This window comes from Phodopus roborovskii, unplaced genomic scaffold (genome assembly GCF_943737965.1).
Source record: "Phodopus roborovskii unplaced genomic scaffold, PHOROB, whole genome shotgun sequence".
NCBI lineage: Eukaryota > Metazoa > Chordata > Mammalia > Rodentia > Cricetidae > Phodopus > Phodopus roborovskii.
Window position 1 is genome coordinate 6,904,108 of NW_026126613.1, and position 27,602 is coordinate 6,931,709.

General features: G+C 38.0%; 1 protein-coding gene across 1 annotated transcript in view; it reads left to right on the plus strand.

Annotated features, from left to right (window-relative positions):
• The window catches only part of Ascc3 (activating signal cointegrator 1 complex subunit 3), a 286,596-nt gene that overhangs the window by 30,618 nt on the left and 228,376 nt on the right, over positions 1-27,602 (plus strand). The window contains exons 4-7 of the mRNA XM_051206191.1: positions 7,508-7,628; positions 13,183-13,390; positions 23,731-23,872; positions 24,436-24,561. Of these exons, the coding sequence (XP_051062148.1) occupies positions 7,508-7,628; positions 13,183-13,390; positions 23,731-23,872; positions 24,436-24,561 (597 nt within the window). The remainder of the gene's footprint in view (positions 1-7,507; positions 7,629-13,182; positions 13,391-23,730; positions 23,873-24,435; positions 24,562-27,602) is intronic.

The window sequence follows — 27,602 nt, forward strand, 5'->3', positions numbered from 1 at the left end:
CTATTTATTTAATGTTTTGATTAGTATGTCACAAGGGTACTTTCTTTTCTGATTCAGTATGTCTGGTGTTCTATTAACTTCTTGTACTTTATAGGCATCTTTTAAGTATATTTTCTGGGTTGTTGAGCTGCAGTTATTCTCCTTTTATTCCTATTATTCTTAGGCTTGATGTTTTTATAATGTACCAGATTTCCTGGATGTTTTGTGCTGGGAGTCTTTTTGTGCTGGGAGTCTTTTAGATCTAACAGTTTCTTTCACTGGTCAATCTATTCTTTCTACCGTATCTTCAATGCTCTCTTCCATCTCTTGAATTCTGTTCGTGATGCTTACTCTTATTATCCATTTCCAAAATTCTCTCAGTTTGTGTTTCATTGCTTCTGTTTCAATTTTCATGTATTAAATAGTTTTCTTCACTTGTTTGTTGTTTTCTTGGCTTCCTTAGTATTCTTTAAGAGAATTTTGGTCATCTCTTTATGAACCTCTGTCATCATCATAAAGTTGGTTTCAAAGTTGTTTTCTTGTTCTTTTACTGTGTTGGAATATTCAGGGCTTGTTGGATGACTTGACTCTGGTGGTCACTTGTTGCCCCTTGCTGTTGTTTATGTCCTTCATGTATGTGCAGGAATCTGGATTTTGAGCGATTATAGGTCAAGGTGCCAATTTCTGGATGATTCTTTGTTGGATGGGTGCTTTTTTCCCTTTCTGGTTCCTCCCTTATCTTGTGGATCCCATGTCCTGTAGTTGAAGAGAGGATCTCTGCCCACATCTGATAGCATAAATTGCCTCTGGTCTAGCAGGGGATTGCTTCCCAATTTGGGGGCTGATATATTCTGGATATGCATGTATGTAACCTCTGATCTGGCCCAGGAGCCTCTGGGATTCAGATGCTGGTCTTGCTTCTGGTGGGTAGAACACTTCTGCCTGGTTTGTGTTAGGGTCCATGAAAAATATCTACAAAAACCACCAGACACTTAAGCAACCAGCAAGAAAAATTAGAATGGGAACCAGTTATTATTATATCTCAGATTCCCTATGATAAGAAGTTCCCTTTTGACCTTGTGAACACATCCCCTGTGGAGGGATAACTGCCTTCACCTAGAGACAGGAGAGAAGCCCTAGTCCCTACTTCAAATGACCTGTCAGATCTACATGACTCCACCTGGATGGCATTGTCCTACATGTGGAATTGGGGTGGGGGGATGGGAGGGGAGGGTGGTCAGGGTACATGTGAGGGGGCAGAGAGGGTAAAAGGGAGGGAAGGAGAGAGGGAGAGGGAACTGGGATCGACATGTAAAATAATTTTAAAAAAAGTTCCCTTTTGATCTAACATATGGACAAGGGACGGTCTTGTAATTACTACCCGCTGAAACTAGGATGTTGTTGTCAGGGCCCTGGAAGGCTAGAATGATAGTCAAGGGCAAGGAGGGAATTTAGAAGCATCTGGTTCATTGACCTTCTGAAGAGACAGCATTTGTATCAGCTGGATTGGTCCATATCCAATGTATTGGTCCATATCCAACTGTAAGCAAGTTCAGGGCTTACAGTTATTTAGATCAGGTTGTAGTCAGCAATCAGTGCAATCAATCTCAGTCAGTCAAATGTAGACTAGGAGTAGAAGTTAAAATTCATTAATTTATTTGGAACTTTTAGGCACTTAATCCTTAATAATTGGGAAGAAGAGGAGTTCCAAGACCAGGAGAGAAATACCATCCTCAGGTGGGGGCACTTGGGCTGTATTTATCTGGAGTCTTTTTGACTTTGAGAAGTGAATCTAACTTTCATGACTTGATTCTTTGAATTTTTATTTTATAAAAAAACAAAAGTTTTAGATATATTGGTATCCTCAATCTGTATTGAATCCCATGCTTTAGAAAAAAGCAGGTATCAGGTATCCAAAACAGCAGTAGATTGATATATTTGAGTTCTAGCAAAAACCTATAGATTTGGGTTATAAAGTATGTATCTTTTCTTTTGTCCAAAGAGCCAGATATAGACTGGACAGAGATGTCTTTGGCCTAACTAGAAAGACCTTTAAGTTTATATTCAGAAGACAACCAAAAGATATCTAAACGTTTGAGCTTGTGGTTTAATTAGCAACTAGTCATTGTTTTATAAATTTATCAGAATTCTATTAATGATAAACTCTGAACTTTTGAAATCTTAATATAACAATCCCATAGGGGGGTGGGAACAGTCATTTCAACTCATGTTTCTTTAGTGGCAAGTCATATTTGAAACCTGTTTATCCCTTAATATGAAGCCAGTGATTAAGGAAACCTGTTTGCCTTTTCTTATCGAGAGACCTTGTAGGTTTAGTAGCTTTAATTGATTAATGTAGTAATGAGCTAACAAGGTGGTTGCACACTTGTGGAAGAATCTGTTTATAGCTGCTAAGCTGACAAAGATACAGTTAGCCTGGACGCCACTGCACTAGAGATGATCTGAGAAGGATAAATTATACCAGAATAAGCAGAAGTACTGACCAAGCAGCTTCTGAATCAATTAAAAATGATAATAACTAGTCCATTACCCAGATCACCATTCTGGGCTTCTGTGGTCTTCATAGTGTTGGAGGCCGAGCTTTCAGGAGCGCATCATCCTTCAGCTCCCAAGCCCATAATGTGAGAGTTATTCCCATGAAGGAGGAACCTGGAGAAGACCGGTCTTATTTTGTCAGTATCTTACTTGTCCACAGTCTGGGCCAGGTCTTGGCAGCAGGTTTGCATTAGAGCATCTTGCCCTGTGGTCAGTGTTATTAGCAATTCAGATGGAGTTATTGTCTTGTTTCATATCTTCTTTGGAGACCTTGGTAGTCATTACTAGGAATTTGGAGCCTCTGTTATAGCAAGCTTTATATTAAATAATTTCAATGCCATACTTATCAGATCTTTGACAGATTTGCAGGTCATTATATATTTGAGCTATGTAAGCCTAGGCTTAATCTTGAAATTACATGTAATTTTGGTAACAGTATCCAGGCTATCATGTTACCCTGTAGGTATATTAAATGGATCTGTCAGGTCCTGTTTTTAATCTTATTGGCATTTTTTTTAAATCTATAGACATAGGAATATCCTTGGATTACAGGAGCAGTTAGAATGCAGCTTTTATTTATAGACCATAGACGTGATGTTGACAGCTTTTACAAAACAGATTTGAACTTTTCCGTGAAACTCTGAATAGCTTAGTGCTCCAATCCTGTCATTTTATAAAATGCCAATTATAGAGAACTTTATAATCCAGAGGGCTGTGACATGAGTCATTATGAGTCTGTATTAATTACATATTACATGTTTGACATGGGACGTTAGTCCTCGCAGCGAAGGATCGGAGCCAGGGTACCAACCAGAATTAACCTCATGTGCTCCAGTTTTCAACATATTTTATTATGGCTTTGTTTCAAATTCAGTATTTGCAGTCATGAAAAATAAAAGCAAATATAGTCATATCCCTTCTGGCCTTTTATAATTTCCTATATGTCTTCAAGTCAGGTTTTTTCTATCTGTTCCTCGGGTTCAACTAGGAATTTTCATTTTAGACAAATTTCTTTACACACACACACACACACACACACACACACACACACACACACACACACATTCACACACACACACACACAAAAATTCCAGTCTTCTTCCTTCTCTCTTGCTTTCCAATAACATGAAAACTTTTATCAAAGTTCTTCTTGTGGCTTCCTTCAGTAGTCTAGAATGTTGTATAGATATAATACCTTAAATAAGAGCAGAGACATATATACATCAAAGCAAAAATAACCTCAAATCAATACCAACATAGAAAAACTTGTACCATCGAGAAACATTTGAGACCAGCAGTAGTCTTTTCTTAACCTGACCAATAATAACTTATAACTAGCCCCTCCAAATGTTGACAAATATCCATAACCCATCAAATCTGAATGACCAAAAACCATATATTTTTCCTGTGTAAACAAAATGACAATTTTTTCCAAAACTATTTTTTTTATTGTTATTTTGAATCCAAGACATAAGTATAATGACTGGTTTAATTCAGCAGTTTGGTAGTCAGGATAGGAAAGGGTTAAGTTGGGAAAGTAGCCATGGGGCAGGGACCTTGGTGGAGGGAGGTGTTATTACAAGATTGTAAACAGTATCAACAGTGAAGAATTGGGCTTTTAGAAGGAGGGGTGAGGGAGCAGAGGCTGCCTAGGCAGTACAGCAGCTGGTGGGCACATGGTGTCTGGCAGTCAGAGTTAATCTCAGATTTTCCTGTACTGTTTGAAATTGTGCTCTAATGAGTCTGCCCCTTGCAAAGGGTGGCCGGCTGACTAGCCCAGGGGCCTTGCTACTTTGTCACAACATGGATATCACTGGCAGTGATTCTCTGTCATGCCTGTATCTAGCACACCCCACCCCTTGGAAGAGCCTAGGCTGGCTGCAGGCTTCTCTATTAAGCTAGGGCAGGCACAACCCTGCCTATACTACAGGCCATAAGAGCAAGGAAGCAATGGAGGGAGGCAACCTTTGCTCTCCTGTTCGTCCCAGCAGCTCTACCTCTTTTTCTCATGGAGCCTTTGGAAGCAAAGGTGGAAAGCTGGGTCTTAGCAAGGGGGTGTGGTCCATGGAATACAGAGACAATACAAGGACAAAGAACAGACATACAGTGTGACAAAACCAAGTTGCTCCAGAACTGAAAAAGAAATGAGGATCTGCATGGCTTGTATCACTGTAATTGAGTTATACTATGCAGGATCGACCTGCATCTGTCTCAATTCCTTCCAGGTGAGTCAGAGATGTCTCTCAACACAGGTGGCTCAGGTGCTTGTAGTCCATCTATCTGGCACAGCCAAGCCTTCATGTTTAGTTAGCTCCCCAGAGAACAGAACGACGAAACCCAAAGGAAAGGTCGAGACAAAACAGCACTCAGTTTGTTTAGAGTCTTATGGGGACTTCCCTGCCAATGCATCAGATATTAGGGTCCACAAGGAGTCTCACAAAGACCACCAGACAAGTATGCAATCAGCAATAGAGGTTATTTACTATACCAGCATATGTGGGGTTGTCCACCTGTACAAAATGCTGATGGCTCTTAGTGGAGCGTTTAGGCCCCTTTTAAGCACAGCCAAGAAGCATTTTAGAAATAATGAGGTCATCTTAAATGTAATTGGTTAAGCAAGCATCACTTATATTAGTATACTTTTAGTCCATTGAGGGTTTACCTTTGGGCATATTAATATAAGCTGGGGCAAGTCTGGATGTGACCCAGAAGGGGTTCCTGTAGGACTTGTTCTGCAGTGGGGCTGACTGGTCATGTTCTTGTTTCCTTCCTTGGGAGAGACACCTGTTTGTCCCTCTCAGAGAACTGAAACCTCAATTTAGAAGATTAACCTCTTCAAGATACTTGTTTGGCCTCTTGGTATCAGGATCTGTTCTGGCCCCTTGGGGAAAATGAAGTTTCCACGCAAGGTGTGGCCTGGGATGTGGTGGCAAGGAGAAGAGAGGCATTTGGGTTATTCTGGGAAGGAGTAAGCAGGAGTTGGGTGAGGAGTTGGCCTACCTGGTTTTCAGGGGATTGACCCATATCTGATGGGAAGAAAGGCTTGTGCCAAAGGTATGGGCTGGGATCTAGTAATGAGGAGAGGAGCAGGATGTTAGAGTTATTTTGGGCCAGTGCAGGCTGGTTTTGGGGCAGTCTTACCTGGGGTTCGGGATACTTGTCTGGCCTCTGGGGAAAGAGGAGGTTTCAGCCAGAGATGTGGACCAAGAACTGGTTGGGGATATGTTGAGCAGGTAAAGGCTATGTTTGTTTGGGACAGTCTCACCTGTGGCTCAGGATGCTGGCCTGGCCTCTGAGGAAAGAGGAGGTATCAGCCAGAGATAGGCTCAGGGTCAGGTGGCAGGAATTCTGTGTTAATTTTTATTTTGTTTATTTCAGCCCAACTGCTGCTTTTCCTACTTCTTCTCCTCTAAACTGTTTGCCCAATGTCTCAGTCTTCTTATTGGTTGGATCTCTTAATTATTAACACACACACACACACACACACACAGAGAGAGAGAGGGGGGGGAGGGAGAGAGAGCAGGAATTCTGTGTTAATTTTTATTTTGTTTATTTCAGCCCAACTGCTGCTTTTCCTCCTTCTTCTCTAAACTGTTTGCCCAATGTCTCAGTCTTCTTATTGGTTGGATCTCTTAATTATTAACACACACACACACACACACACACACACACACACACACACACACACACACACACAACTTGGTTTTGGCTTACTGGAGAATGCCTGGTTGTCCTCTCTTCCCAGTAGCTACATGGAGTCTCTCTGGTGACTAACACTCTCCATTCCTCTTAGAATTCTCCTAGTCTGGTAGCCCTGCCTATACTTACTACCTGGCTATATCCTGCCTGTCCATTGGCCAAAACAGCTTTATTAATCAACCAATAAAAGAAACATAATATTCACAGCATACAGAAGGACATCACCCATCATGAAACGTTTGTTAGTCCAGATCTTCTTATAAGATTACTGCCAATCATAGTTTGGCATTATTATGCCAAACATAATAAATGTTTATATGCTATTGATACTTTTAGAGTTGATAAAACAGATTCATTCTTCACGATTTATTTTATTTTCCTTTTTCTTATTTAACTTCATTAAACAACAAAAATATATTTAACAAATCATATATTCTCAAATGAGTTTTCATCTTATGATTTTGTGTATGGGGTCTATAACAATAAAATTTGGTTAATTTAACTTCCTTACATTAGAGTGTAGAGTGTAACATTTTTGAAATGTTACTTCCTCAGCTCATACTTGAGGAAGCCTGAACCCTTTCCAGAAGAGGTGTATTTTGTATGTATGTATGTATGTATGTATATGTATATGTGTGTGTGTGTGTATTTATATATGTGTGTGTATATATATACACACACATATATAAATATATATAGTGATCTAGTTGAAAGCTTTGAATTGTAACCTTTATTCTTCCATGACTGAAACCAACTTAATCTTTGACAAATCCTACATAGGCAAGTAATATATGCATGAGAACTTTACTGAACTATGTTTTAGATTTCAGAATTTATTTTGTAAATACCTATAAAATTTGGTAACCAATGATGACTGATTAAAATGGCAAATGTTGTAGTAGCTTTTAGGTCGCCTGTAAATTATAATCTTAAATTCCAGAAAAATGTTGAAAAGTAGATTAAATTTTAGAATTTCATTTGATTATACCATAGTGAACTAAACTAAACTAAATAACAATTATTTATTCTTTGATGGAATAATGTATCCAAATTATAATTGTTTTTAATAAAAGATTTATGATCTTTCTATTATCATGAGTAGTCTTTATAAAAGTACTAGGCATTCTTCACCATTTTAGAGATAAAATTTTCTTTTACTTACAAGTTGCTTCCTTTCTTGACTACTGTGTATTACATATGGTTAGTTTAATTCAATATTTTGTTGCAAGGGGTATCAATGTGTAAATGTTCATTTTGCTATTTTCTTTTAAAGCTTTTTGAATTGCTGGGACCTGAAGGACTTGATCTGATTGAAAAACTCCTCCAGAACAGAATTACAATTGTAGATCGATTTCTTAATTCTTCAAATGACCATAAGTTTCAGGTTCTTCAAGGTAAGAGTCTGGTAGTGATTTTAATTTATAAGAAAGACCAATGCACGTAGGGGCAGTACTTAATAGACTTAGTGAGTTATCTGTAAAACATGAAGTTTGCTGGGGGTATGTTTGGGAAGTTGAGGTAGTTATAGGAGATAAATGGAGGGTAGATATGATCATATTTCTTCATAGCTCTGTGAAATTCAAGAGTAAATAAAATGTTTAAAAATAAAGACTTGTTGCTTAACAAATATTTTAAATGTAATTATGCTTTTTATGTCCTTTTGTTCACAGTATTACTGATGACATTCTTATATATAAAGTTTAGATGGCAGATTACGAAACATACATAAGTGACACAAATAGGGTATATTAGTTTTTGGTCATAGCATTTTTTTTGTGACATGTTAAGCAATATGGAATTTTTTTTGTTTTTAATATTTTAAGAATGAATACTACAACACACACACAAACACACACACACACACATACACACACACACACACACACACACTGTGTCCATAGGAGTATTATAGTTTTTATTTTGAAAAATTTCAAACCTGGTAAAGATAAATTATAGCAAATCTTGGCATGTACATTTCTAGGTTCACCACTCACTAACATTTTGTTCCAGTGTTTGTTTTGCACTCACACATGCATGTGGGAAGGAGGTGGATGGGGGGAGATAACAAGAACACTATTTAAGCCTTTTATTTAACAACTACAGAAATGGTATACCTCGTGGTAATACTCCATAAACTCTTATGGGTACAGGTAAGAATAGTGGCAGTCACCTTCACACGTGGTACATTATTATCATACTTAGAAAATGGAATACCATGTATTTTATGTATTTAACCCTCCCTCCCAATTAGGGACATTAGGATAAGAAACAAAAGTACAAAACAAAAAAAAAAAAAAAAAAAAAAAACTACCTGACATATCTTGCCACAGGGCTATCAGTCTCAAGTTTCAAATAGCAAAACGAAAATGAAATTTCTTAAAAATTTTACTCAAATTTACCTTGCCAGCCTTATTTTAAGAAATCATAAGAGCATATGGAAATAATATGCTTCTAATATTTATGTTGACTTCTCTATTCTTCCTTTCTGTTAATGTCATGTCATTCCCCCCCCCCCCCCCCCCCGCTGGTGATGGCACTAGATGGGACCGATGAAAACAGCCTTGATTTTATTCCAGAATTAGTCATGAATTTCCTCTAATTCTCATAAATGTTCTCAGAAGGCTGGGATTACATTACCGAGTTAGGAACTTGGTCTTCTTTGGCATGTTATTCTCAGACATTCCTATGCTCATCTTTCTTGCATAAATACATAATCATTCACCAAATGGCTCTAACCTTTATTCTATATTGGATTGTTGTTACCATTGCTTCTATTTATAGTTAATTATAGTTTAAACAAGAAACTTGAAATTACATAATCTTGTTTATTAACCTAATTTTTATTTTGATTTTTCAAGACATGGTTTCTCTATGTAGTTTTATAGACCAGGCTGGCCTCTGACTCAGAGATGCACTTGCCTCTGCCTCCCTAGTGCTAGGATTAAAGACGAGCCATCACCGCCCAGCTTATTAACACAATGTTTATTGAGTCTATGGAAATTGTACAACTTGCACCCCAATCTCACTCATTTCCCAGTCCTCCCATGTCTACCCTCCACCCTTGTAGCCTGTCCCCTCAAGGAAAATTTAAAAATAGAAAGAAAAAACATGTAATGTCTCTGCATCACATACTCGTTTGTTGTAGTGGCCTTGGGAGCTGCAGTGTTGTTATTCAGTACACCCTTTTGTCCAAACAGCTTTATTTGCAAATGTTCGTTGCAATGCGTTGTTGGTTTGGTTCAATGCCTCTGTATTCTGGTACACCATCAATACTGTACCCTCACATTTCTCTCAGATATCCTGGCTATCATTCATTCTGCAGGACAAGTTCCTTCATGTGCTCCAGCAGCTTATAGATGGGGTCAATGTTTAGATGGTGTTGTTAGAGTTTATTGTCCTGCCAGTTCCCATCACTGCCTCATCCCCAAATAAGCACACAAAGACTTATATTAATTATTAAACTGTAGGCTGATGACTAGGGCTTCTTATTGGCCAACTCTGTCTTAATTATTAACCCATAACTACACATCTGTGTATTTATTTCTACATGGCCTTTTCTTACCAGAGAACACCTGGAGTCCTATCCTCCTGGTCTCTACATGGCTTCCTCTCTTGGCCACCTCTCTGCCTCTCTCTCAAGAATTTTCCTCATCTCCTAGCCCTCCCTGAGCTTGCTATTGGCCAAATAGGGTTTTATTCATCAACAAATAACAGAAATATATATACAGGAGGACATCCCCCATCAGGATATGCCAACTCAAAGTTTTGGATGTGGGCCTGGGTGGTAGTTGATTATAATGAATACAAGTAAAGAACATCATGTTTTCCATTTCCCTTACATGATTAAACATTTTACATATTACAGAAGAAAAATAAATTATTCCTAAGAACCCACATACATTCATGTCTAAGCACCTTGTTATTGATTTACAAAGTGTAAGCAAGTAAAATATTTTTCTTAGCCAGGTCTTATACTGGCAAGCTGTATTTTGCTGTTACAAACAGTAATTTTATCTAAAAAAAAATCACAAATCTTATCTTTTATATATGAAAACAGCATTTCTACTTTGTTTTCAGGGTCTCTACCAACGTATGAACATTTTTTTTAATTAAATCATATCAGGAAGCTGAGGGCAGAAATGATTAAAAGAAATTAATCATCACCTTTGATCACCAACCCATCCTAGCAAGAAAGGTATATCAGCCAGCAATAGCCAGGCTGCCATTGTTTCTGGTCCCTTGAATTCAATGAGTTTCTCACTCAAATATTAAATGTATCTCTTTCTAAACTTTAAATTGTTTCCCAAGATTTTCTACCTTAAAGCCATTAACAAAAACATCTTAACCGAACCTTAAGTCATATTTAAAGATTTGTTTTAGCTGTGATGCACACTGAAACCAATAAACACATTTCCCAACACTAAAATTAAAAGAACTTGGGCTAGTCTAGCCTCTGGGATGCAGTTTTTTCCTAACCATTGACCCAAATCATTTATGGCTCCACAAGAAAAACTCATAAGTCCTGGCTGTTCTTATTTTTTATCCTCTGCAGCACCTGCTCTAGCAGGGGCAGGAGCAACACTATATCCTAACTTACCTGTATTAATTATCCCACTAAACTAACTTCTGTTATAATCCCTTGCTATAAAAAAACAAAGCCCTTAATCATTTAGAATAACATTGTTATTGTATAAAATCATTACTTCAATTAAACAGTACAGCTTAAGAAGAAATCATCTTTATAATAATTCAGAGGTAAAAATGCCCAGTATATTGTGGATATTTCCATGAAAGAATTACAGTACATTAAAGCAGTGGGGACGCTCCCACAGCCATTCACACCATGCCAGATGCCAGAGAAAATTAGCAGATGCAAACATCTAAAGGCATAGTAGCAAGAGTCATTCTGGAGCCAAAGCCCTCAGGACCCTGTGTATCAGGTTTAGCCATCAGTGCCAAACTCTTCAAGTTCAATTGCCACTTGCTGCTCCTTTGACATGGCTAGCAGCAGCTTCTTTGAAGATTGTAAAAGATTCATTTCTAGAATAATATGCTCTCTCTCTCTCTCTGTCTCTCTCTCTCTCTTTGTCTCTATCTCTCTCTGTCTCTCTCTCTCTCTCTCTCTCTCATTATCTCTCTCTTTGCTCTTTGTTTTGTTTTTTTGAGACAGGATTTCTCTGTGTAGCTTTGGAGCCTATCCTGGCACTTGCTTTGTAGTCCAGGCTGGCCTCGAACTCACAGAGATCCACCTGCCACTGCCTCTGCCTCCTAAGTGCTGGGATTAAAGGTGTGTGCCACCACCACCAGACAACATAATAATATGGTTTTCCAAACATAAACTTCTATTTCATTCTTGAGTAACATTTTATGTTATAGTTGCTATTAGTTATTTTTTTCTCTTGTCAGTTTTTACAGATACCACAACCAAAAAGTGTCATACATTTAAGCATTTAAAATTGACTTAAAGAAATCATTATTATTATTTACTGTGTTCAGTTTTATAGGTTTGTAGTAAATGTTGATTGAGAATTTATAAAATTTTCAGTGAGTTACATATGTTTTATTACAATTTTAGTTTCTTTAGTGTCTTGTTACTATCAACTTCACGTAAAACTTAATTACACTGGTACAAAATATTTGTTATGTTATCTAAAGTATGGTTTCACATTTTCAAGTGTTTTAGCAGTCGCCTATGGTGAGAAGATGGCATTTTCACATTCTTGAAACATCCTTCATATCTGTATTGCTAATTTATTTTGCAGACAACTTCACTTTTCTTTTAGTTCTTGGTGCATGCAAAAGCTTTGAACTATATGGATTTTTTTAAAATTAAAATTATAAATTATATTATATAGAAAATAAGGTATATTAAGACAAATAGGAGAATATTTTGGTTACAGCCATAAAATTTCAGCTTATTGTAGATCAAATACTTCGTTATTTTATACTTTTGAAACATACTTTCCTTTTTAATGCAGATAAAGCCACATTATAGGTATTTATTTCATGTGATTGAGAATGCAATGGCTTTAACTAAGAATGCAGTATCTGACAAGTTTCAAGATTTTACTAAGAATGAATTTGAATCTCATTTTCTTGGTGCTTTGTAGAATACCTTCCCTATTTTGCTTTAACTTTTGTTGTTTAGATAACTTGTACCTGTGCTCTGGTCAGAGTGTAGACCAAGTTTCATTTATATCTTCTAGCTTCACTGTGCTGAGTCCTCAATATCATAAATGCCTACTGACTTGATGACTCCTTTTAGGGGAAGTTCTTTTAGCACCTTTAGGACTGGAGATACTCGGAAAGAGTGTAATTAAACACAAAAGGCAATCCTGTTGGGAAAACATCCTCAATATTAATGTGATTATACACAAACCTAACTCACTTTATAAACCATGAATTTTGATTGATTTGTTTCTTTGCATTTCTATTAGAAGGTGAACAGTGCTGTGGTTTTGATCATTGTTTATGGATATATCCTAAACTATGAAAAGTAATAAATATATAATAACCTAATATTGCAAGGCTAATTACTTAGGGAAAACAGTATTTAACTTATAACAGATTGTTATTGTATCACACAAATGGGTGGTTGCAATTAAAATTGATAATTATATATTTGAAATCATATGACTAAATTATTATAGTCATGAAATTTAATTTTTGCAATTAATGTTATACCAAAAATTGTATGTGCCCAGTATCATTACAGTATTGAATCTTCAAGTAGAAACTTTTGCTCACTTTTCTTATGTTACTATGCAACACTATGTAGATAGCATGTTTTTAAGACTACCCTTAAATATGTAATTGAGTAAACCAGGTATAGAAAGTGAGTTGTTAGAGAATTGGATTGTTATGCTTTTGTAGTGGCAAAATGGTTTTCATAAATGTCAAGTCATGTTTGAGATTTATAATTCATTATGTTTTTTAATCACTTCACAGATAGTTGTAAAAAAATTTTAGGAGAGAATGCCAAGCCTAATTATGGATGTCAAGTTACTATTCAATCTGAACAAGAAAAGCAGTTAATGAAACTCTATCGCCGTGAAGAAAAAAAAATTGCCAGACGAGAAAAAAAGGCTGGAGACGATGGCGAAGTATCTGGGGAAGGCCTGTTGTCCTTTGATCCTAAGGAACTCCGGATACACAGGTAGTAAATCAGAATGCTGAAAACATGGAAGTGGTATGATTTTACCTGTAATTTGTTCTTTAGTTTTTTATTAGTTTGGTGATTCCCTTACAACCTGCATTTGTTTGACAAAGTAAAACTGGTGATATTTATGATTTAGTGAAACTACTGGAGATCAAAATGTAAAGCTAGCCACAGCCATAGAGGCAGGCAGTCATGATACACATCTTTAATTCCATCAGCCATACTAGTTAGTTGTTGAAACTGGACAGTGGTGGAATACAAGTTCAATCCCAGGACACAGGAGACAAAGGCAGATGTATCTCTGTGAGTTCAAGGCCACCCAGAGTTACATTAGAGTGAATCAGTCTAAAAGAGAAACAGTCACACAAAGGAGATTGAAGCACTTGGGATACCATGCCTTTAATCCCAACTCTAGGGAGCTATATTATTAAATAGGAGTGTGGCATTCAGTATGCAGTCTCAGAGATTTATTCTCCAACCACTCTGAGGATAGACAGCGCCTTTAGCCTGAGGTAGAGGTAAGAGCTAATGACTGGCTTCTTTGCTGATCTTCATCTGGAAGCTTGAACCTGTCTCTGGGTTTTTATTAATCTTGTAACATAAAGCAATCATTCTTTAGTTAGAATAAGTCTTGGTTATATTCATGGAAGTGATACATTTCACTTACAGAGGTGGGTTAGTCTAAGTTGCCCTATGTGCACTTTTCACTTAAGTTACATGAAGGCTATATCAATATAGTTTTACATGTTTCCTTTTTCAATATAATGATACTATATTTCCATGTTATTTAAAGGTTGTAAAATGAAAATGGTTGCTATATTCATTTAAATCAGCAGTTCTCAACCTGTGGGTCTCCACTCCTTGGCAAACCTCTATCTCCAAAAATATTAATATTACTATTTACAACAGTAGCAAAATTAAATATATAAAAGTAGCAACTGGATACTTAAAACATGTTTATTTTCTCCTAAAAGTTCTGGGTTGATAATATCTTTAACTTTTAGTTGAAGTTCTCTGTTTTTTCTTTTTTTTTTTTTTGTAAACTTTTTTTTTATTTTACTATATATAACAAAGTCCAATTAAATAAAAACAAACATTTATACACAATATTTGGGAATTTGGGCATCGTTCTTTCCAAACTACTTCCTGCTGGTAAGGGATGCTGTCTTGGGGGGATTCGAAGAAGATTCACAATTCCTGGCTGTAGTCTGTAGGGCTGTTTTGTCCAGCTGTTTTGAATGTAGGATCAGCTTGTACTCTGTTTCAGGCAGTCTGGCATGATCAAACCACATAAGTCTGGAAGGAATCCACATCTTTTCATTTTCTGTGGAAACAAAAATAGAAATCCTTTTCCCCAGTAACTTGTCCTTCAACTTAAATTTTGGAGTCAAAGCATTTTTTTTAATTTAATTTATTATTTTTCATGTCGATCCCAGTTCCCCCTCCCTTCCTCCTTCCCTCCCTCCCTCCCTCTCTCCCTCCCTCCTTCCCTCCCTCCCTCCTTCCCTCCCTTTTATCCTCTCTGCCCTCTCACATGCACTCTAAACACCCTCCCCTCCCATCCCCCCACCCCAATTCCATATGTAGGGGAATGCCATCCAGTTGGGGTCATGTAGATCTGACAGGTCCTGTGAAGTAGGGACTAGGGCTTCTCTCCTGTGTCTAGATTAAGGCAGTTATCCCTCCATGGGGGATATGTTCGCAAAGTACTTTGTGCACCAGGGATACATCCTGGCTCCACTGTCTGAGGTCTCTTAGACTGCTCAGTCCTTCTGGCTGAGAACCATATTCAGGGGGGCCCGAGTCAGTCCCATGCTGGCTTCCCAGCTATCAGTCTGGTGGCCGTTAGCTCCTCCTTGTTCAGGTAAGCTGTCTCTATGTGCTTCTGCCACATGGACTTGTCCTCTCCATCTGCTTCTGGGTTCTAGTTCGACTCAGTGTTTATGTATGGGTGTTTGCTCCTATTTACAACAGGCATTAGTTGAGGGCTCCATGGAGAAGTTAGTTGTTGATCTCACTCTCCGGGAAGGGCATTTATGATAGCCTTTCCACGGAAGCTGAGATTGTTAGTTGGGAGCAGTCTTGTAGTTCTCTTGACCTTCCTTTGTGTTCAATTTTATCTTCAAACCAATATTGGCTCCCTCTTTTATGTTCTCTGTCTCTCTCTCTTTCCTATCTTCTATTCCTAACCAGGCTCAATCTTCCTGGTTGCACAGGTTTTCCTTTCCTCCCCTCATTTTCTCCTACTTCTCTCTCCATTCGCTGTCCTCCCCCACTTCACCTGAGCTCTGGGGGACTTGTCCCTTCCCAGTTCTGTGAGGGACTTTATATGAATCTCTTAGAATATATCTTGTATCCTAGTTCGTCTGGTGATGTGAATTATAGTCTGGTGATCTATAGTCTAAAATCCATATATGAGTGAGTACATACTGTGTTCCTCTTTTTGTGACTGGGTTACCTCATTCAGGATGGTTTCTTCAAGTGCCATCCACTTGCCTGCGAATTTCAAGATACCATTATTTTTTTCTGCAGAGTAGTATTCCATTGTGTAGATGTGCCACATCTTCATTAACCATTCTTCAATTGAGGGGCATCTAGGTTGCTTCCAGGTTCTTGCTATTACAAATAGTGCTGCTATGAACATAGTTGAACAGATGTCTTTGTTGCATGGATGTGAATCCTTTGGGTATATGCCTAAGAGGGGGATTGCCGGGTCCTGTGGTAAACTAATTCCCATTTTCCTGAGGAACCGCCATACTGATCTCCAAAATGGCTGTATGAGTTTGCACTCCCACCAGCAGTGGAGGAGTGTTCCCCTTTCTCCACATCCTCTCCAACATAAGTCATCACTGGTGTTTTTAATTTTAGCCATTCTGGCAGGGGTAAGATGGTATCTCAAAGTTGTTTTGATTTGCATTTCCCTGATAGCTAAGGATGTGGAGCATTTTCTTAAGTGTCTTTCAGCCTTTTTGATTTCCTCCATTGAGAATTCTTTCTTCAGTTCTGTACCCCATCTTTGAATAGGGTTATTTGGTGTTTTGTTGACTAGTTTCTTGAGTTCTTTGTGTATTTTGGAGATCAGCCCTTTGTCGGATATAGGGTTGGTGAAAATCTTTTCCCAGTCAGTGGGCTGCCGTTTGGTCTTGTCAACTGTGTCCTTTGCCTTACAGAAACTTCTAAGTTTGAAGAGGTCCTAAATTGTTTCTTTCAGTGTCTGTGCCCCTGGAGTTATGTTCAAGAAGCGGTCTCCTATACCAGTTTGTTCAAGGGTACCTCCTACTTTCTCTTCTAAGAGGTTCAATATGGCTGGATTGATGTTGAGGTCTTTGATCCATTTGGACTTGAGTTTTGTGCATGGCGACAGACATGGGTCTATCTGCAGTCTTCTACACACCCTCATCCAGTTGTGTCAGCACCATTTGTTGAAGATGCTGTCTTTGCCCCATTGTATAATTTTAGCTGTTTTGTCGAAAATCAGGTGTTCATATGTGCTTGGATTAATATCAGGATTTTCAATTCGAATCCATTGGTCTACCTGTCTATTTTTATGCCAATACCAGGCTGTTTTCAGAACTATAGCTCTGTAGTAGAGCTTAAAGTCAGGAATGGTGATGCCTCCTGAAGTTCTTTTATTGTATAGGGTTGTTTTGGCTATCCTGGGTCTTTTGTTTTTCCATATAAAGTTGATTATTATCCTTTCAAGGTCGATGAGGAATTGTGGTGGGATTTTAATGGGGATTGCATTGAATCTGTAGATTGCTTTTGGTAAGATTGCCATTTTTACTATGTTAATCCTACCTAACCAAGAGCATGGGAGATCTTTCCATTTTCTGGTATCTTCTTTAATTTATTTATTTAGAGTCACAAAGTTCTTATTATATAGGTCTTTTACTTGTTTGGTAAGCGTTACACCAAGATAGTTTATGTTGCTTGTGGCTATTGTAAAGGGTGATGTTTCTCTGATTTCTTTCTCTGTCTCTTTGTCATCTGAAAAAAGTAGGGCTATTGATTTTTTTGAATTTATCTTGTATCCTGCTAGTTTGCTGAAGGTGTTTATCAGCTGTAGGAGTTCCCTGGTAGAGTTTATTGGGTCGCTTATGTAAACTATCATATCATCTGCAAATAGAGACAGTTTGATTTCTTCCTTTCCAATTTGGATCCCCTTGATCTCCTTTTGTTGTCTTATAGCATTAGCAAGAACTTCTAGTACGATATTGAGGAGATATGGAGAGAGAGGACAGCCTTGTCTTGTTCCTGATTTTATTGGAATTGGCTTAAGTTTCTCTCCATTCAGTTTGATGTTGGCAGTTGGTTTGCTGTATATTGCCCTTATTATGTTTAGGTATCTTCCTGTTATCCCTGACCTCTCCAAGACCTTTATCATGAAAGGGTGTTGAATTTTGTCGAAGGCTTTTTCCGCATCTAGGGAGATAATCATATGGTTTTTCTTTTTCTGTTTGTTTATGTGGTAGATCACGTTGATAGATTTTCGTATGTTAAACCATCCCTGCATTCCAGGTATGAAGCCTACTTGGTCATGGTGGATGATTTCTCTGATGTGTTCTTGAATTCGGTTTGCCAGTATTTTATTGAGTATTTTTGCATCGATGTTCATCAGGGATATTGGTCTGTAGTTTTCTTTCTTAGTTGTGTCTTTGTGAGGTTTGGGTACCAAAGTTATTGTGGCCTCATAAAAAGAGTTTGGCAATGAACCTTCTGTTTCTATCTTGTGGAACAGTTTGAGGAGTAGTTGTTGTTCTTTTGCTGCCACTAATGTCTAAGAAACACAAAGAGGAGACTCAGCCCCCAAGTGGAGTTTATTGAGAGAGGGGAGAGAAAAAGGGGGTAGCTGGTGGCCAACTGAAAGCAGGAGAGAGAGAGAGAGAGAGAGAGAGAGAGAGAGAGAGAGAGAGAGAGAGAGGGAGGGAGGGAGGGAGGGAGGGAGAGAGAGAGAGAGAGAGAGAGAGAACAAAGAGAGAGAGAGAGCAAGGAGAGAGCAAAGAAACAGAGAGGCAGAGAAGCAGGGAGAGAGAAGCACTTGGTGTGCTTGCTTTAAAAGAGGCTTGCACATGTGTAACCGAGTCCTCTGGCTGCCAGGTAAAGCCAGGTAAGGCTGACATAGGGTTGACATGGCCATGAGTGTGCCGCCCATTGTGGGGCAGGGGGTCAGCTGGCTGCTAGTTCCTAACATTACCACCTCTTATTGTTATTAAAAAGGTGGGGGTTGGGCGTGGCAGGTTAGGGAACAAGGATGTTGAGTTCCAGAGGCTGCTTCCTGCTGAATTGGGGGCATAGATAGTCTTTGGGGGATCCGTGAAGACTGGGGTGCTGCCATGTCCTGGTAGATGGTTGTTTCATCACAGTTCTGACAGTATGGGGCTCTGGCGTCTCTTTGAGACCTGGCAAGATGTTAGCAGAACAGAGGACAAGGTTAGGTTTTTTTCTCTTAGGTCTTAGTACTTAATGGGAGAAGTTTGAGGTGGGGGAGGGGCTCCCAAGGGGGTCCTGGGACAAGGGAAGGAAGTCCCCAGGCCAGGAAACAGGTGATTTATTTGGAGTGAATCTGACCTTGTAAATGGATCCAATTCAGCTCCCTGGAACTTAAAAGAATCCTTTGATTTTGTGAAAACATAAATATTAAGATACATTAGCAGCATACTCATGTTAGAAAAGATTTGGCTGAAAGAATTAACACATACAACTGGCAGATTTTTAGCATAATGAAAAGCATCTTAATTGTAAGGTCATAGTTACAGATGTGATCATATAGTGGCATAGTATGGTGTTTAACACTGTTAAAACTTTATTGATTAATGTTAAGACTATAAACAGTAGCAACCTTAAAATACCCATTTTTAAAATCTGTTTTGAAGCAATTGGAGCCTTGGCTACCGCTTTAAGCTGATAAAGCTACCAGTCGTCAAAAGCATCAGAGTTCTTGAGAAGGATAAAATTTTACCTGAATGATTAGAGAGTAACAGAGACTTATTAGCTGGCAGCATGGACAGCCACCCCAGGTCCTCCACAGTTGTTGAAGTCAGAGGCTTTAAGGACTTTTGCCTTCTGCTGATGGCACAAGTCCTGTGGATTACAAACTTTTGGAAGACTTACCTACCGTTGGCCCAAGCAACGTGGAGAAAGTCGATTCCACTGCCCTCTTGTCCATGGTCCTTAGAGCCCTTTGCAGCAGTTGTGATGAAAGGCAGGATTGCTCAGTGGCTAGCGTTGCCACTTTTGTGGGTGGAGCTTCTTCAGTGTCCATCAGTCTTCTTGGAGGAAATGGGTGGTGCCAGCAGCTGGCCTGTCTCTCTGTCATAAAAGCTTTTTAATGAAACATTTTAAATGCCATATTCTCTAGATCTCTGAGCATTTGAGGACTGTCTGCCTGTTTAGCATATCTTAGTACACAAAAATAGTCTTTAGTTACTTGCCTTAAGCACATAGGTGGCTAGGTAAGGCTTTTTCCCTGTAATTAATTAATTTGTTTGGAAAACTGGATCCAAGCTGAGAGGCTGTGGAGGGATGTTTTACTCAGAGCCCTGCAGCCTGACTGTAACTGGTTTTAACTTAGCAGGTTAGACTTATACCTGTAGAGGACAAAGAGGTAGATTAAAAACTCCCTTTGATAATAGAGGCTTAACCTTTATAAACAGCTTACAGGAAAGACTGGGTGGCATAAATATTTTGTTAGTTTGAAATAGACATGTATAACCTTAAATGTTTACCACCATTAAAAAGGAACATAACAATTTAGAAGTATTTGAGACTTAGTACAGTTGAATTTAAGTTGTATGAAGTTAGCTTACATTTACATAAGTTAAATTCAAATTAAATGTACAGATATATTAAACAGGACTGGGTAAAATTGAGAAGACTAGAATGTGAAGCTATGTATGACATAGTGAAAAAAGAAATTAGAGACAAAGAATAAAGAATAAAGCAAATAAAAGAATAAAAGCAAAAGGTAAATGAGTTTCAGGTTCTGTTGGCAGCAGAAGCTGGCTAGACTACCTCTGCCTAGGTGGCTGGTGTAGCAGAGGGAAGAACCATGGGGGGTGAGGCTAGGCCACGTGGTCAAGATGGTGGCTGCCATAAACATATCCCCAACAGCTGGCAGAAATCATAAAGTTTTGAGATAAAATTTTGTCTTGAGTAGATGCTTCCTCAGCCCAGGCTACTGCTCTGAGACAGGCTGCAGCTGCGGCGGGCAGGAGAGTTTTAACGTGGCAGGAAGAGAACAGAAATAAGTTCAGGGTAAGAGATTATTTAGCAGAGAGATATAAAAAACTCCTTCTGTCTACCTGTTCGCTGGCAGTAATTTGAAAGATCCAGTAAAATACCAGGATCTAGAGAGCCGTTACGCGGCTAATTTGAATTATTTTCTAGGGGATATCTAGGCCACTTTTCAGTACAAATGTAAATAAGACTGGGTGCCTTAACAAGTGGCATCTATCAGGCATCCCAGTGGAGTGGTGAGGGGTATTTCCTTGGTCGGTTTATTCCCCATGGGTAGAGCAGAAAGTGACCATGCAGTCTTGGAACTCGTCAGCTCAAGAGTGTGGCAACACCGTAAATGAGAATGGCAGAGCGTTATTCGAAGCTTGTCAGCCCCAATACCTTGCCAGGGCCACAGAGGCCGGAAGGACTCAGCAGTCAGCAGATATACTGCCCTGGGCGGTATGTCTTCCACCCATGAGGAATGTACTCGACCTTAAGGAAATAGGTTTAAAATTTAAAAGGGTGCCTTACCTAATTGAAGCCGGTGTGGGGTGGTATTTCCAGCGAATGGGGGGAAGGAGGTGGACTGCTGGTATTGGAAACAGGATCCTGAGTATCTCTGGCTGGCCGACCACCAGCAGACGGCCACCAGTGACCCTCAAGGAGAGCCTGCCTGGGGTTCGGCACCAATGTTGTTCTTTTGCTGCAGCTAATGCCTAAGAAACACAAACACGAGACTCAGCGCCCACGTGGAGTTTATTGAGAGAGGGGAGAGAAAGAGGGGGTAGCTGGTGGCCAACCGAAAGCAGGAGAGAGAGAGAGAGAGCAAAGAAGAAGAGAGGCAGAGAGAGGCAGAGAAGCAGAGAGAGAGAAGCACTTGGCGAGCTTGCTTTAAAAGAGGCTTGTGCATGTGTAACTGAGTCCTCTGGCCGCCAGGTAAGCGCCAGGTAAAGCTGACATAGGGATGACATGGCCATGAGCATGCCACCCATCGTGGGGGCAGGGGTCAGCTGGCTGCTAGTTCCTAACAGTAGTGGTATTAGTTCTTCCTTGAATGTCTGGTAGAATTCTGCGCTGAATCCATGTGGCCCTGGACATTTTTTGGTTGGAAGGCTTTCGATGACTGCTTCTATTTCATTGCGGATTATATGTCTATTTAAGTTGTTTGTCTGTTCTTGATTTAATTTTGGTAAGTGATAGTTATCCAGTTCCATTTCCTTTGGATTTTCAATTTTTGTGGAATACAGATTTTCAAAGTATGACCTGAAAATTGTCTGGATTTCCTCTGTGTCTGTTGTTATGTTCCCCATTTCGTTTCTGATTTTGTTAATTTGCATGTTCTGTCTCTGCTTTTTCATTAATTTGGATAAAGGTTTGTCTATCTTGTTGATTTTCTCAAAAAACAAACTCTTTGTTGTATTGATTTTTTGTATTGTTTTCCTGGTTTCTATTGTTGATTTCAGCCCTCAAATTGATTATTTCCTGGTGTCTACTCCTGCGGGGTGAATTCGCTTCTCTCTGTTCTAAGGTTTTCAGTTGGGCTGTTAATTCTCTTATGTGACTATCCTCTGTTTTCTTCATATGGGCACTTAGTGCAATGAACTTCCCTCGTAGCACTGCTTTCAAGGTGTCCCATAAGTTCGGGTATGTTGTATCCACATTCTCGTTGAATATTAGAAAGTCTTTAATTTCTTTCTTTATTTCTTCTTTGACCCAGGAGTGGTGCAATTGCACATTGTTCAGTTTCCATGAGTTTGCAAGTTTTCTGCTATTTGTGTTGTTGTTGAATTCCAATTTTAAAGCATGGTGGTCCGATAAGAGGGACTATTCCTATTCTCTTGTATCTGTTGAGGTTTGTTATGTCACCTAGTATGTGGTCGATTTTAGAGAAGATTCCATGTGGAGCAGAGAAGAAGGTATATTCTTTTCTCTTTGGATGGAATGTTCTTTAGATGTCTGTTAACCCCAATTGAGACATAACTTCTGTTAATTCTTTTGTTTCTTTGTTGAGTTTCTGATTTGTGGTCCTGTCTAGTGTTGAGAGTGGTGTATTGAAGTCTCCCACTATAAGTGTGTGGGGTTTTATATGAGCTTTGAGTTTTAGTAGTGTTTCTTTTATGAATGTGGGTGACTTTGTATTAGGGGCATAGATGTTCAGAACTGAGACTTTGTGTTGATGGATTTCTCCTGAGATGAATATGAAATGACCGTCTTCATCTCTATTGACTAATTTTGGTTTGAAGTCTAACTTGTTAGATATTAGGATAGCTACGTCTGCTTGCTTCTTATTTCCATTTGATTGGAAAATCTTTTCCCAACCCTTTACCCTGAGGTAATGTCTATCTTTGAAGCTAAGATGTGTTTCTTGTATGCAGCAGAAGGATGGATTCTGTCTTCGTATCCATTCTGTTAGCCTGTGTCTTTTTATAGGTGAGTTAAGACCATTAATATTGAGGGTGAGTAAGGACTATTGATTGTTGATGCTTGTTTGATTTAGGTTTGTTGTTGGCAGTGGTATTGTGAATATCCAAGTACCAAGCATAATATCAAAATTCAAATTCATTGGTTTACTTTTAATAAGCATCAAAATCAAATTCTATTCATTGACTCCTATCTTAATTGACTTACACAATGCATTCAAAGGTGAGTTATAACTAGGAAATGGTAGCCATTGAATGCATCATGTATAAAAATGCAATTAACATTTCAAAACCACACTTAAAAGAGAAAATACCTGAAAAGTTAATTCTATTAATAAAATTATTTGAAACAATATCATCCTGCAGATAAAAATACATTTCTCGTATATATATATATATGTATGTATGTATGTATGTATGTATGTATGTATGTAGATTTCTACATGAAAGATAGCATTCAGCTCCAAGTAGACAAGGGCTGACTCCTGATAAAGACATCTTAGATTGCCAAACCCATGTGATTACCACTGTGAAGAGAGAAGTTCTCTGTTTTTAATGGGAGTACCTAGAAGTCAGTATGACCTTGTTTTAGTATATGACTTTATTTTTAAAAGGATAATGTCAAATCTGGTTTGTTACTAATTTTATTTTGTTTATTTATTTAATTTTTTTTTTTTTTTTTTTTTTTTTTTTTTTTAGAGAACAGGCACTTCTGAATGCTAGAAGTGCTCCAATTCTGGGCAGGCAAAGAGACATGGAAACTGAAAAAATCCGTTATCCCCATGTTTATGATTCCCAGATTGAGGCTCGAGAAACATCAGCATTCATTGCTGGTGCCAAGGTATGTCATTGTAATATAACCACCTTCAGATACAGGTATTTTCTGAGGAAATGCCCAAATAGACTTTTCCTTATGTCCTTGAATATATTACTGGTGGTTATAGTGCCAATGCATACAGTATGCTAAATAATGTTAAAATAATAGGAAAAATGTGATATTCCAATATATCTTAAGCTCTTGAAATATATTTTGTATTAAGAACACATTTAAATTTTGATTGTTTTAGTTTTTATTTATGAGTTGTATCCTTTATATCATTGACTGACTGAGCTTAAACTTTATTGAATATTTTTCTGTTTATGAGAGTACATTTGTCTTTGTTTAGCTCGTGTGTACAATATACTATGCTCTGTGTATCCTATGAGATACCTGATTCCTGATTTTTTTTTTATGGATGTGGTTCGTGGTTTTTTTTTTCTTTTATTTAATTTTTTTCCCTTTATGTTAGCTGGATTTATTCACTAGTAGTATGTCATAAAACCAGAAATATTTTGTTATTGTCTCTAATTTAATTTAAAATCTTATCAGAGTAATTGTTTTTACTCTATTTTTGATGCTTATAGATGATTTTACCAGAAGGAATTCAAAGAGAGAATACTAAACTGTATGAAGAAGTACGCATTCCTCATAGTGAACCAATGCCAGTTGGATTTGAGGAAAAGCCAGTTTATATCCAAGACTTAGATGAGGTAAGATGAGCTTTTTGCAAAGTAAAAGCTTTTGAGTATGGAATTTATAATTGGCCATTCTATTAGGACTCATGACTGGTTATTTAAGAAGTAGGTTATTGGTGTATAAATGGTGAAAGTAGATACAGCTTTCCTCCATACATGAAACACTTTCATATATGCTGCTGCATTACATTTGTTTATCTTGTAGTTCATTTTGATCACTTCAGGTAAGGTGTATGTTCATGTGTGTGTGTGTACACACGTTTGGGTACAAGACCATGTGCTTGCATGTTTGCATGTGATTGTTGAAGCCAGAAATGGATGTTATGTGTCTTTTCCTATCACTGCCTACCTTATTTTCTGAGATTTCACTGAAGCTATCCCATTAGTTCAACAAGTATGACTGTAATGTGAGCTCCTGGCATCCAGCTTTCCCCACCTACCCAAGCTAGATGACAGACTCGTGCTGCTGTACCATTTTATTTTAAATGTGGGTGCTGGGTATGCAAACTCAGGCTTCTTCAGCGAGAACTTACAGCCTTAGCCGTATTTTCAGTCCTCCATAATTAAAGTTATGGGCTTATTTAAAGAATTTAAAGAAGTGATATTTTGATATATCAAATGATCATATGATAAAGCAGTTTTCTCGCTGGAAATTTTAAGTTCTTCTAGAATTATTATATAAGTTGTTACATAATATAAGCAGTATTATAAGTCATTATATAACTTGAATTTTGAGTAAGTTTAAATGTCTCTAGAAGGTTTCTGAATAATATACTTGTATCAGCATTTGCTCTATTTAAAAGTAAAGTATTGCTTAATTTGTACATATTACTTAATCTTTTCAATTTTCAGGATATAGTTGTTTGGGGTTTGAGAGAAGATAGCTTTTGGTTAAGAGAATACTTGCTGTTCTTGTAGAGTTCACATGTTCAATTTACATCACCCACATGTGTAACGAGTATGGTTTTTCTGCCCGCCGCCGCCCGATCTTGTCCTGCCGCTGCGCCAGCCCCAAATAACACATAGAGACTCTGTATTTGATACAATACTGTTGGCCCGGTTACTTGTTTCTTATCGGCTAGCTCTGCCTTAATTATTAACCCATTTCTGCTGATCTATGTATTTCTCTTACCGGGGAGCCGGCGGCATACTGCTTTCTCCAGACTCTCCATCTTGACTCCTCCTTACTACTTCTTATTTCCTCCTTGTCTCCTAGTCCCTCCTACCTTCCTTTCCTATTGGCCAACAGTGCTTTATTATTAACCAGTATGAGAAACATACAGAATGACCTCTCCCATCACACATGGTTGTTCATAACTGTCTGTAACTCTAGTTCTAGAGGATCTAGTGCCCTTTTGGCCTCTGTGGGTACGAAGCATACATGTAATGCACATAATTACATGTAAGCATATATATAGATATAAACTTCTTAAAGAAGTGTATGTAGTGATATATTGTTTATGATTTATTAAAGCTTGACTGAGGATTCAGAAAACAAAGTCAGCCACAAGCCATAGAAGCCAGGCACACACCTGGCCAGAAGTTAGGAAGTGGTGGTATTCACCTTTAATCCTAGGATTCAGGATTAAGAGATAGACAGTTCTCTCTGAGTTCAAGGCCACACAGGGATGCACTAGATTGAATTAGTCTAAAAGAGTAACAGAATATACACTTTTAATCCCAGCACTAGAAGGGTATAAAAGATAGAAGCAGGGTCTTTTGTAGTCAGTGTGAGGCATTTGTTCTGCAGCCACACTGAGGAGAGGCAGCAGTTTGAAACTTGGTGAAAAGCTGGTGTGTGAATCTGCCCTTTCAGCCTGAGCTAGAGGTGAGAGCTAGTGGTTGGCTGCTTTTCCTCCCTGATCTTCACCTTGGAACTCAGTATCTGTCTCTGGGTCCTTTTATTTTTTGTGTTACATGTGTGAGTCTGAAGAAAACAAGAACATGAATTTGAGAGAGAGTGAGTGGATTGAGGTCACGAGAGGAGTTGGAGAGAGGAAATTATGTAATTGTATTTCAATTCAGTAACTAAATAGAAATAAATTTTGAAGAATTCTTTTTAATTAATTACAAACTAATTAATAGTTTATAAACTATATAAATAGTTTATAGATATTCAGAAGCATCAAATACAGGGAATTCAAAACAACAGTATAAAGGAACTGAATATACCAACAGAGAACCCAAAATTTTTTTAAAAATATACATATATTTCTGTCTCTTTAAATGGGATTATGTTTTATACAAATACATACCTACACATACTTGCATACTCTTTCTGTGTCATTGTTATTTCTACATTATTATTTCTTTAATTGCCACATATTCTTTTTTTGCTTTTGTATTTTTTGCTTTTTGTTGTTTTTATTGCTTTTAAATCAGTTCCTTATAATTGCAAATTTTATGTTGTTTTATTCAGTATAGTTTTATAGTAGAACAGAATTCTTATTCCAACTTGTATCATGGATTTTTATCCTATATGTCAGGATTGCCTATATGACTTTTTTGTATTCCAGAGCCTTGCTTTCTAATTAATTCCCAGTCATTAAGGAGAAACCCACATAGAATTGTGAAGATAGTGTTTGAATCTCTGTAATTCTGAAAGATAATTGCCTTCTCCCATAATGTTATGTTTGTTATATGTTGGTAATAGATGGGTCAGTTCTATCCATAGCCTTTTTGGGAAGCTATTGTAAGTCACAGATTCTTTTCATTGCCATGTTGAAAACTTTTGAAGGTCATTGTTCTACCTATTGCAGGTGATGTGGAAAATCATTGTTCAGTTACCGAGGGCCCTGTTTTCTCTACAGTTTATTGGCATTCTAAAGCATATTTATGTACTTAGGCTGTCATGACAAATCCATAAACTGACTTGAGCAGAGATTGTTTTTCTTGGAGTCCTGAGTATATAAGCTGAAGATGTAGGTGGAACTGGACAGATCTTTCTGATGAGAAAATTTCCTGGCATCTAATTTCTAGCGTGTTTCGTATGTCCCCTTGTAGCCTCTTTTCTGTATATGCATACAAAGAGAGTCTGGTACCTCACCTCCTAGATG